We start from the raw sequence: 11,215 nt of genomic DNA, 5'->3' as shown, positions 1-11,215 counted from the left end.
CTTAATTTGATCCCCATCAGTAGTCGTAACAGGATTCGCTGTTCTTGCACGAAGGTCTCCGCTCACCAATCAATGGCTCAAGGATGTAGACCCAAAGGCTGAACCATTTCCATTAGCCTCTTGCCGGTCTTCAGCAGCCCCTTAGTTTTGGTTCTGACATCAAGACTACTCTCACTTGCTTTAAGACCGTTATTTTGTAGGCAAACGATGGGAGAGTTATCACCTGCCTTTAGCTTAGAGATCATATAGATCATCATTAGATCAAATGCGGTATGACATTCTTGTATGTGTTCAACAATTCTTCCTAATGAAAGCTTGAGGTTCAGTGTGAAACAAGTCTTTGAGTGGGGATAAACATTGTCAGACACGGCTAAAGCAGCCCTGAATTTCTTTCCACCCAGTATTTCTCCTAAATTTCGCCTAAATAAGACCAAAACCCTTCAATTTTCTCTAAGCTTGTGGTTATTTTATGGTTAAAATTCGTGAAAAAAAATTCTTTGCCCCAAAATGGCTAACGTAGTTCAAAATTTTATTTTTAAATCTAAAAGGGTTATCCTTCCACTCGTACTATTAACTGCCAATTCAAATTCGTTGGTAGAGCAAACATCATTTATAAAAATTGAAAGGTAATAAATAGACGAATTATAACCTTTCACTTTGATAGTACTGGCGATTACATCCCTGTAGCGATTAGAAAAGCCCTTGACAAACCAAACCAAACCAGAAAAAAATAGAATAAAAATAAAGTTGAAGGCAATTTTTTGGCCACAAAAGAGTTTCAAAAGACTGAAGAGCCCTGTTTTTTTGCATTTTTTAGGGAGTTTCTTAGATGAGGTGGGGGTAGAAAATTTGCCCTTGTAATTTTGAAATTGAATTCATAAGGATCTTTTTCTCTGATTTAGCTTGAATTGCGTTTTTTAAACCTCTCTTGACTTGGTGTTAATATTTTGACATTGCCCAATATGCATTGTCTTACTGAAGTGATTATTGGATTTTTATTCTATTTAACGTCCATATGCTGACATCATATCAAGCCAAGAGCTTAATAAAGCGCAACTCTATTCTGACACATGAACTTCCGTTGGAAGTTGATAAATCCTAGAAATTTGTGGTAGATTCTCCAATAATCTTCCTTCACGACACCGATGAAGTTTCACTTTTAGCCTAGAAATGAATTTTATGAAGTAATAATGGAGTATGTAACATCTTTCTCCAAAATCTTGAGACTTTATGAATGAGTGTACTCAGAATGAAAATCTTTACAACTTACAGTATCTTTTGAAACACCTTAACAGCAAAAAAGTCTTCAAAAAAGTTCAAGTGGTAAGAACCCAAAATCCAAACAAAAAAAGTCCATCTTGGTGATCTAGTTCATTTTGTAAAACAAAGGCTGGGGGGCTGGGGGATAAATCCGGTGCCAACCCTACCTACTAAACCTTGTATTATGTGCTTCTCTCTCGATTTCTTTCGTTTATTTGTTTTCAGCATATCTAACCAATTATATCTAACAACTACGTTTTAATGTAGGACTAAACATCGCAGTTGCCCAAATGGTTGGGTACAATGTCCGAGATTTTTTCTACCCAAGGCACTATGAATCGGATGATCCATCGGAAAAAATCGGGTCCACATCATGGCTGCCCTTTGGCGGGTCTTTCAAATCGCGCTAGTTCTCAAGTCCACTCTACGCAACCTGACCAGGGTACCTCCCAGTCTGACCAGGGAAAGTTCAACTCACCGGAATATCGTGAGTACCGCCCCCAATGTGTTAGTTTTTCACCCAGACACTCAATATGCCCCCATCGTCACCGCCACATCATATAGCAATCACCCTCACTCACTCGATCATGGCTCCTCAGGCCCATCTTTGTAACTAACCCGCCATGGTGTTAGACTTGTGGCCCGTTTTCTTTGGTCTGTACCTGGTCACCCGAATCAGTTTGAAATCAGCCTAGGATTGGGATGGATTTGGGCGCCAGTTCGTTTCCTGGAGTGTTCGGGTGTGCATCGTGCGTCTGATTCTCAACGACCTGATCGAGACACGACTCTCGCCACCCACCGCCCATCCATCCATCCATCCATCCACCCACCCACCGTCCACGCCCATCCCTTCCTGGTCTCTCTCTAGCTCTTTCTTCCCTCGATCTGGTTGTTGTTCTCACCTGGTGGCCCGCCAAGAAGCATGGCTCAAAACGAATCCACCACTGACCGCCTCAAGGCCTTCAAAAACAAGGGCAAGGACAACGAGGTAAGAATCTCGATTCGAGAGTGCCCGGGCTAGCTTTGTTCCATTCCAGGCGGGAAGCTCAACCCCCGAGGTCTGGCAGCCTGCCCTCAACCCCAGTCACATACCTCGAGGGACGAAGCAATGAGCGTGGCCCAAAAGTGGATATGGAAGTATATGTATGGTCGACCATCCAGGATCGTTCGTTACGTTATGCGTTAAGTTGATCGAGGAAGAGCCATCCAAACTGCGCGGAGCGTTGTCAACTATTACTATTTCATGAGTAAATGGTCATATTATTCTTGGATTAACGATTGAGAATGAGTGAATAGAGGGACGTGGTGTGGGCTAATCATGATTCTAAGCCCATTCATTGTCCATTGTACCAATGTGATTCGGATTCCATTACGATGGTTGGCATTTCTCATGAATCTGGCATTTCAAGTTGTGGCATGGCTCTAGCGTCGCCCGTTCCGAAAGGAATGCATTCAAATGCGGTCGGTTCCGTTATTTTTGCAGGAACTTCGTCGCCGTCGCAATGAAGTTAGCGTGGAATTACGCAAGGCCAAAAAGGATGATATGCTTAGCAAGCGACGCAATGTCGACTTGACCGATGAGCCTTTGAGTCCGCTGCAAGAAAGCAATGGGCAGTCGGAATTCCATTCCCTGGACGAAATCCGCGAGGGGCTCTTGGGACCTGACTTGACGGCCAACTTCCAGGCGACACAAGCCGCTCGTAAGATGTTGTCGCGCGAGCGGAATCCCCCCCTCGATGCGCTCATCGAGGCCAATTTGGTGCCACGTTTGGTCGAGTTTCTGACCATGGAGGCGGCTCCCAAATTGCAATTCGAAGCCGCTTGGGCTTTAACCAATGTCGCGTCCGGCACACCTCAACAAACCATGGTAAATCCCACGGGTTGGTTGATTTTGTGATACTGACGGACGCTGGCTTAACCCCTGAGTTGCTCTTCAAATCAGGTCGTTGTGGAAGCTGGGGCCGTGCCGCATTTTGTGGCGCTGTTGCGGTCACCCGATCGGAATGTGTGTGAACAAGCCGTGTGGGCGTTGGGCAATATTGCGGGTGACGGCGCCCAATTGCGTGACTTTGTCGTCAACAACGGGATTGTCAAACCTCTGATCGCTTTGGTCGACTTGTCGTCGCCCGTAACGTTCCTCCGCAATCTGACCTGGACCATTTCCAATCTGTGTCGGAACAAAAATCCACCCCCCTCCAATGAGGTGGTAGTTCAATGCTTACCCGCTTTGAAAGCCTTGATGACCTCTCCGGATGTCGAAATTCAAGGTATGTGATGATGGCCATTGCCAACCTGTCGGCGTCAATAATTTGTCTCATTTCCATCCTCCTCCAGCCGATACTTGTTGGGCCCTTTCTTACTTAACGGACGGTTCTGATGAACGCATTCAAACTGTGGTCGAATCGGGTGTGGTGCATGGCTTGGTTCACCTGCTCCAAGTGGGTGTGGTACAAGTCATGACCCCAGCTTTGCGAACCATCGGTAATATTGTCACCGGAAGCGACACGCAAACCGACGCCGTGTTGCAAGCCAATTGTCTGCCTGTCCTGTCGTTGATCCTTCAACATCAGAAGATGGGATTGGTCAAGGAGGCGGCTTGGACCATCTCGAACATCACGGCAGGCAACAACAATCAGATTCAGATGGTCCTAGACGGAAATATCATCGAGCCTCTCATTGGCGTCCTCGAAAGAGTACGTACAATAACAGTTTAATAAGTCCCTTTTTCTAGAGACAGGTATCTCTTTTTTAATGATAATATATTTGGCTCAATTTAGGGCGATTTCAAGGCGCAGAAGGAAGCAGCTTGGGCCGTCACCAATTTGACGTCTGGTGGGACCAACGAGCAAATCGTCCGTTTGTGCCAATTTGGGGTCCTTCGCCCATTTTGTAATCTTCTCACTGCCAAGGACGACAAGACGGTGTCCGTGGTTCTCGATGGTATTCACAACATGCTAGCGGCCGGAGGAAAAATGGGCGAACTCGAACAACTCACAATGCTGATCGAAGAGTGCGAGGGCTTGGACAAGATTGAAGATCTTCAGCAGCATGAAAATGAAGTTGTCTATCAAAAGGCATTGACCATTATCGAAGAGTTCTTCCCGGAAGAGGTAAAATTGCTTTGGTTCTCATTGGGACTTATTTTGGTGTTGCAAAGTATCAATATCATTAATATCGTGACAATAATGTCGTTGTATTTTAAGGGTGATGGTGAAGGCGATGTTCCGACAAGTACGACCAATGGCTTCGAGTTCAACACTAATGGCCAAGCCGCCACAACCGACAGCAAGCCATTTAATTTTTAAAGTGATATTTGCCTTTCATCCCGTCTGCCAACTTGAATTTTCTTTCTGTCACAAGAGAAGTGAGTGATCGGTCTCTGATGAATTATCTCCAGGAATGCTGCGACAACTTGACTCGGGGTTTCAAATACCGCCATCCGTATCCTGGTTAGAATTATTATTCCTTGTAGACATGTTTCGCTTATGTAGACTCCCATTAAACAGTTTTTTATTGGGACTTTCACTGGTTGTTAGTTCATTAAATCGAGGTTCGGAGAGCCACAAGCGTACCACCTTTCTTTTTGAAACAGGTTCCTTCTTTTTGTTCCACTGGTTCCACCCGTATCCACAGACGACTCGAGCGTTCTCTGGTGGGCTGGACCAGACGTCAATAAAAGAGGCTTCCCTTAGTCTGAAATTTGTTTTTTGATAAGGAAATGAGCGACCATGAATGAGCCCCGGGGAAGCGTGGCCCGTTCCCTGTGTTGCGGGGACGTGCCAAATTCGATCCGAGCCACCTGTCAAAACGCCTATGCCAATTGCACTTTGGTCAAAGCCGTGCGTTGGCTACCCGTGGCTGCCATCCTTTGCTCCAAATCCTGGAGTTGCTACACATTCTTCTTGGTTTACAACCATCTACCAGAAGAGGACAGTTCCAACCACAAGATTGCCACTCTCGTTCTTTATCATATCTTGTTCGGTCTAAGCACTTGGTGCTTTCTAGCCTGTTTAGTGTCCAATCCGGGGCACGTCCCCGACGATTGGAGACTGACGGATGAAGAGGTGGAACACTTAAGCCAGGCCAGTTCTGAAGAGGAGTGGAAAGGCATGTTGTTGGAGTTTGCCCGGGGCAAAGGTCTCGAATGCTTCCAATTCTCGGTGCAGGGTGCCATGCGATATTGCGAAACGTGCTTTTTGATCAAGCCGGATCGGTCTCATCACTGTAGCGTTTGCAACCAATGCATTTTAAAGATGGATCATCATTGTCCATGGGTGAACAATTGTATCGGGTTCTACAACTACAAATATTTTATCTTGTTCCTCGTGTATGCCTATTGCTACTGTCTGTTTCTACTGGTTTTTCTATCCACCTACTTGTTCCTCTACCGTGATGAGAACAACGACGTCAATTGGAATATCCACATCTCGGGCATCCTAGTGTTGTCATTCATATCGTTTGTGTTCATCTCGTGTCTCCTGTGGTACCACGTCTTCCTCCTCATCGTGAATCGCACCACTTTGGAACAGTTCCGGAAGCCGATTCTGGAAACCGGATCCAGTGGGAAAGCCTGGAACATGGGCACGTTCCGAAACTTGCAAGAGGTATTTGGTGATATCGGATGTCTTTGGTTTCTGCCCGTGTTCACGTCCATGGGAAATGGCACCCATTTCTCGTGCCCTCGAATGGTTCGAGTCGCTTCCGGGGTTGGATTGGGAAGAAAATATGATAGCGTGATAGTTATCCATGAACGATCTCCCAGTGTCAAACTGGATCAACACTTTGAGCTCTCGGAAAAGCACCCTCGTCCCGTCACTGTTGAATACGTCGCCCAGCACCCGTCACCCAGAATCGAAATTACACATATGAACAGCTGTTAGAAGAAGCACGGTTATGAATAATAAACTTCACATTTTCCCGATTATAACATTTTTATTCTAAGTCAGCTTAACCGTCCAGGGATGTGTAGCGCATATATCAGAGCCGGCCGTGAACATTTTTATTGGGGCGCTTCTATCTATGTAAATGTGGAAACCCAGTTCTGATTTTGTGAGAGTCGCGTGATCAAAGGGAACAAACTCGTCCTGAAGCCAGTAGGTCCCCATTTGTGACAAAATCAAATACCTAAAGAGTCTGTTGAACCCTGAATGACAGTTAACTTTGAATTGAGTTCCAACTGCAAAAATAGGCCCGTGCACAGAACTTGGTGCGCAGTGAACGGTGGTCGAAAGCTACGAATCTGAATTGGGTACAAAAATAATAGTAATAATAGTTACATACAGACACCCCGATTTTTTCGACATCCGACGACAACCAAACGTCGTTGAAGGAAGGACTAGATCATTTTAAGATGGTTTCGACAAATTTTTGGATGGTCTCGAGCTCATCCGCCGAAGACGAGTGTCCCAGACCCTGGAATGTTTTGAATTCGTGCGAGCGAAAGAACTTTTTCATCAAGGCCGAAGTCATTTGACCCCACTTAAAGGGCACCACCGGATCGCAGTCCCCGTGACATTGAAGCACGGGTACATCCACGTTCTTGATCCAACTGGCCGCCGACTTATTCATGGGCAACCAACACGAGAGGGCGACGATTCCGCCGATTTTTGTCTTGGATGCAACGCCCGTGAATAACGCCAATGCCCCGCCTTGCGAGAACCCGCCCAAAAGAATGCGCTCCGGTGGTATGCCACAAGCCACCTCGTCTGAGATGAGTCTGTCCACGAAATCGCGGGACTTTTTAAGACCCGCTTCGTCTTCGGGGCCTTCCGGATCCAGGCTCTTCAAATCAAACCAGGCGGGCATCATGAACCCTGTAATCAAATGCAAACATGTATTAGTCACACGACTACCTCTGAAACACTAAACTGTGTCAACATCAACGAACGAAAGACATATTTTCACTTGTACCAAATTCAAAGACAACCCGATCTCCCGATTTCATTCAATGCAATGATTAAGTAATATATCAACTATAACGAAATTTGTACGGCAAATGGCGTTTTTGCGGTTTCTGGCATTTTTAAGCAACGGGCTTGGATTTTTAGTCTTTTGATGAATTCATAAAAAGAAAAAAAAAAAAAAAGAATAACTTCCAATGTCTTCATGAGTATCGTTTTCCAGGATAGGCACACTTTGGTATCTTCGGTAGTACGAAAATCGGTTAAAAAATCATGTTACCTTCAAACCCCGCTAATAGAAGAAAACTTTTTTCTTCCTTCTCTTTCTTAGAAAAAATCATGGCCATATTTTCATATTTCACAGTTCTAAACTTCCTCTCAAATCTTCACTTTTCTTTGAGTTCTTCGTACTTTGGCTTTTGTAACATGATTTACTTAATTTACTACCATAATCAAGGCTGTTCAAATCATACAAGTACAATTGGCAAAAATGGAACGAAAAATGCACATTGCCTTTCACTTTTTTGAACGAATCTTACTTTGAACGAAAAAAATATAATATTGGATTTTGAATGATTTTGTTGGATAATAGAACAACGTGGTACGTCTTAAGTTAACAAAGCATCAAGAGCTTTGAGCCAGCCAGTCTTGTCCAAGACACTTGGAGCAATAGTACTGAAATGGGCCAAAGAAAAATGATCAATGACGAAAGCCAACTTCGTGCGACAAAACGGTGATACTGCCAAAATGCAAATGATCAACAAAATGCAGATTGGAACTGGTAGGTTTGGAACAATCCTGGATCATGATACTCCATGGCCTGCCCAGATCCCGTTGAAAACGAGTTCTGACTGAACCCCAAGCTGAGAAAAATGACATGTTCATCAAACCGTCGATGTGTTTGTTGAAATGCACACTTAGTTACCCACATGAAATCTCTGATCACGGTCTTACCCGAGTTCAGAGTCACGGGCATGGTGGGGGCCGTGGGGCACACAATCTTCATGTGCGAGGGTCGAATTTCGCCCAAGGTGGACGCCCACCCGTGGCCGGTGTCGCCCAAGCCGTGGAGGAAGATGAAGGTCGAGGTGTGCTGGCCTTTGGGCGAGATGGTAACCGTGTTATTGGGCGAGGCCATGCTGACTGAAGGCTGGCTATGATTGGGGGAAGAAGGGGCGCTATGTCTGAACTTCTTAGACAACAAGTCGCCCATTGAGAAGACACCGGATACCAATCCCAGTACTCCACGTAAGCGCGATCCCAGCACCGGAATGCAATCAAAGAGACCCTTTCAAGCTTAAGGATAGATTTAGGATAGACAGAATTAACCGAAGAACCGAGACCACATGAAAAAACATCAATGGTGCGAACAGGCTTGCCAGGCTGTGAGCGACGTTAGAGTCCAAATTTCTGCTCAAAATAAGCCATTGACTCGTTATATGGAGTAAAGGTCGATCTATCCATTTTCAGCGACTATTTTATATTGTTTTTTTTGATGGCTCACACGATTGGAAATCAAAAATATGAAATGTTGCTAGCAATCCATTTGTTCGGCCTTGAGTAAATTTTGGCCTTGGCTAAAACTTTCTAGCAATGCTAGGTAAAAGTGAAGTAGGAAAGTAGATGATGTACACTGCCTTGTCGAACAGGCCTGCTAGATTAGGAATATTTGTTGAACGAGACAGGCTAGATTGCGTAGAAGGCGACGGGAGACTTTTAGTAGCCCAATTACATGGTTCATCATTGTCTTACTATGAGGCAATCAAATGCTGATAGTTTAGTTCAACAGATCATTAGAGTTAGCAAGTTAATTTTAATCCCCTTGGCAGGTCCAATTTTGAAAGAGTTTGATAAATAATTGTTGATGATGATAAAACTGACAATAATAGTAATAATAAAAATGATTCAATACGCTATACTAATTGCTAACAAATTCATTCAGGGCCTCTACAACAAATTCCAAGCTAATGAAGGCAAGATTTTGTTCCATTTGTAAAGAAAAGTGGATATCAATCAACTCTTTATCTTACCTCGTATTGGCAACACTAGAATATAGACATTACAGCTGAGGCAAACGTCACAGATGCAGGGCTTGAACCACCACCGAAAAAAAGCAACGCGTTACCGTTACCCCGCTATCGATACGGTTACTTTTGCTGAAAATTGGTTTGACCGAAGGAAAATATGTGCTAAATTTTGAAGCTACATTACGGGTTTCCGTCATGCAACTAGTAATGTCATACGTGAGGAAAAATATATATTGATAACCCTAGTCGCAGCCTCTCGTGATTATTTATTAACTTCAAAAAAAATCGGCAAAGCAGCCTTCATACATTTTTTCTTTCCCACGTTTAGTAAAGTAGAAAGTAAAGGTAACGGGAAGGCTAAAAAACCGTTCCGTTACCGATACCGTTACCTTAGCACGAAGGTAGTGCGTTATTTGTAATGGCATTCCACAAGCTTTAAGAAGACGTATTCGTCGAAGCAGTTCATAGACGGAGTGGAGGCCATGACTTCTAATGGTGGCAATTCAGTAGTTTAAGGCTACCTCTAGTGCCACAAAACGTCCCCATACTACTATTTTGGGTAGCCAAGGAAGAGCTGACCTACTTAAATTTGCCACGCAATGGCTACCTCTACCTGCTCATAAATCAATTGATTTAAGGACAACTTTTGCCAAGAAAACTTTCAATTTATGTTCTCATTGCCAAAACCTCACTTATTTTCTTTCATTTGGACATTCATTTTGTTCTGAGCTTAATGTTCTTCATTGATTAATAACTTACAGAATCCCACTTCGAGTTAGCTTCCTGACCAGAACTCTAGTCACCAACGTAAAGAAACGGTTGTTGAATTGCCTTGATATGATTTGATTGAACTACCCAAATCGCAATCATCAAAAAGATCAGATAAACTTTCATTTTAATGTTCTATGGAGTTCTAGCTTCTAGCAAAATTCATTTCATGGAAATTAAGAGTTCATTTTATTAAGACTCATTATAGAAGATAGAATATGATATATTTTATCACCACTGAGGTACATTGGATTTAATAATCCTGAAATTAAAGTTTTAATTTGGAACAATTAAGCCTTCACTTTTCTCTTTCAGGTATGATCTCAAACTACTATAAAACATTGCTTAAAACACATTAAAACTGAAAATTTGTTTTGCAAATGTCAGAGAGACACTTCGCTATCCATTTTGTTGTATTTTGAAGAAATGCAAAAAACGCGACATTAACAAGTGATCTTACGGATTTGGACTTGTCTCCAATACTTTAGAAAAAGCAGATACAAATTGCGTCCTTGAGATCTCATTCATTTTCTTCATATCGACATTGACTGTTTAACTAAGTGTATGTACATTTGTTGGTTCCAAAAGAAAATTGGAATAATTCATATTTTTAGAGGATTTTAAATACTGGTACACAACAATTTGAGTTGTTTCAAGAAAAGTTATCTCTTACTTTTGTGACCTTGAAAATTAGAATACATGAATTATTTGGGCCTATAAGTTCAGATACAAAGGGGTCATTTTCGAACAAAAAAGGACGAAATCTGAACCATAAAGTCCAAAATATTTCAGTAGCAGTGTAAAAGGCCATTTCTCTATTTGAAGTGCCGTGCCAACTAAGTGTGCTCCTAATTTCCAATCAAGTAGTCTCCGAAAGCAAAAGTTTTTAGAATCATTTTAAACTTGGATTTTTGCACTTTATGCAATTTTGAAGCATTTTGAAAATTTACAGGTTGCTTTGTATGATTTGACGAGCTCACAAATGCATCAATGTGTTTGAGTATTTTTCTTGAAACTTGACAATACACTTTAACTACCGCGAAAAATTAAAATTACTAACACCACGTCTGAAGCAGCCTCCCACTCCAAACCAAAATTCTTCAAAGCCAATCCGGAGCGGAGGCCGTCATTTAGATTAGTAACTTACTTAACTTTTATTTGTAAATACATCGAGATGTCGCCCTTGAGTTTCTTAGGATTTCGATATTGCAATATTGTCCCTGACAGTGCGAGGAACATTTCCCACCAGCCTCGCACTTT

At 43.0% G+C, this 11,215-nt stretch overlaps 3 protein-coding genes across 3 annotated transcripts; 2 read left to right on the top strand and 1 right to left on the bottom strand.

Annotated features, from left to right (window-relative positions):
- The first annotated feature begins 1,961 nt into the window (after positions 1-1,961).
- Positions 1,962-4,779, top strand: LOC131881311 (importin subunit alpha-5-like). Its single transcript, XM_059228146.1, has 6 exons — positions 1,962-2,248; positions 2,744-3,127; positions 3,203-3,527; positions 3,595-3,953; positions 4,038-4,370; positions 4,464-4,779. Exons 1-6 carry the CDS (start codon positions 2,183-2,185, stop codon positions 4,563-4,565), a joined length of 1,569 nt encoding a protein of 522 aa, XP_059084129.1. The 5' UTR covers positions 1,962-2,182; the 3' UTR covers positions 4,566-4,779.
- A 190-nt stretch (positions 4,780-4,969) lies between these two features.
- On the top strand, positions 4,970-6,732 carry LOC131881312 (palmitoyltransferase ZDHHC15-like). Its single transcript, XM_059228147.1, has one exon. The coding sequence runs from the start codon at positions 4,989-4,991 to the stop codon at positions 6,138-6,140; it is 1,152 nt and encodes a 383-aa protein (XP_059084130.1). The 5' UTR covers positions 4,970-4,988; the 3' UTR covers positions 6,141-6,732.
- Positions 6,238-8,561, bottom strand: LOC131881314 (acyl-protein thioesterase 1-like). Its single transcript, XM_059228152.1, has 2 exons — positions 8,115-8,561; positions 6,238-7,073 (listed from the first exon to the last, which is right to left on the bottom strand). The coding sequence occupies exons 1-2, from the start codon at positions 8,371-8,373 to the stop codon at positions 6,601-6,603; spliced, it is 732 nt and encodes a 243-aa protein (XP_059084135.1). The 5' UTR covers positions 8,374-8,561; the 3' UTR covers positions 6,238-6,600.
- Positions 8,562-11,215: the final 2,654 nt, after the last annotated feature.

The sequence above is a fragment of the Tigriopus californicus genome, chromosome 5 (assembly GCF_007210705.1).
Source record: "Tigriopus californicus strain San Diego chromosome 5, Tcal_SD_v2.1, whole genome shotgun sequence".
NCBI classification, from domain to species: domain Eukaryota; kingdom Metazoa; phylum Arthropoda; class Copepoda; order Harpacticoida; family Harpacticidae; genus Tigriopus; species Tigriopus californicus.
This window is presented reverse-complemented; position numbering and strand designations above follow the sequence as displayed.

Coding starts and splice junctions, on each gene's coding strand:
- LOC131881311 (XM_059228146.1), top strand. CDS start 2,183: ATGGCTCAAAACGAATCCACCACTGACCGCCTCAAGGCCTTCAAAAAC. Junction 2,249..2,743: donor ACAAGGGCAAGGACAACGAG/GTAAGAATCTCG, acceptor TTATTTTTGCAG/GAACTTCGTCGCCGTCGCAA. Junction 3,528..3,594: donor TCCGGATGTCGAAATTCAAG/GTATGTGATGAT, acceptor ATCCTCCTCCAG/CCGATACTTGTTGGGCCCTT.
- LOC131881312 (XM_059228147.1), top strand. CDS start 4,989: ATGAATGAGCCCCGGGGAAGCGTGGCCCGTTCCCTGTGTTGCGGGGAC.
- LOC131881314 (XM_059228152.1), bottom strand. CDS start 8,373: ATGGGCGACTTGTTGTCTAAGAAGTTCAGACATAGCGCCCCTTCTTCC. Junction 7,074..8,114: donor GCCCGTGACTCTGAACTCGG/GTAAGACCGTGA, acceptor ATTTGATTACAG/GGTTCATGATGCCCGCCTGG.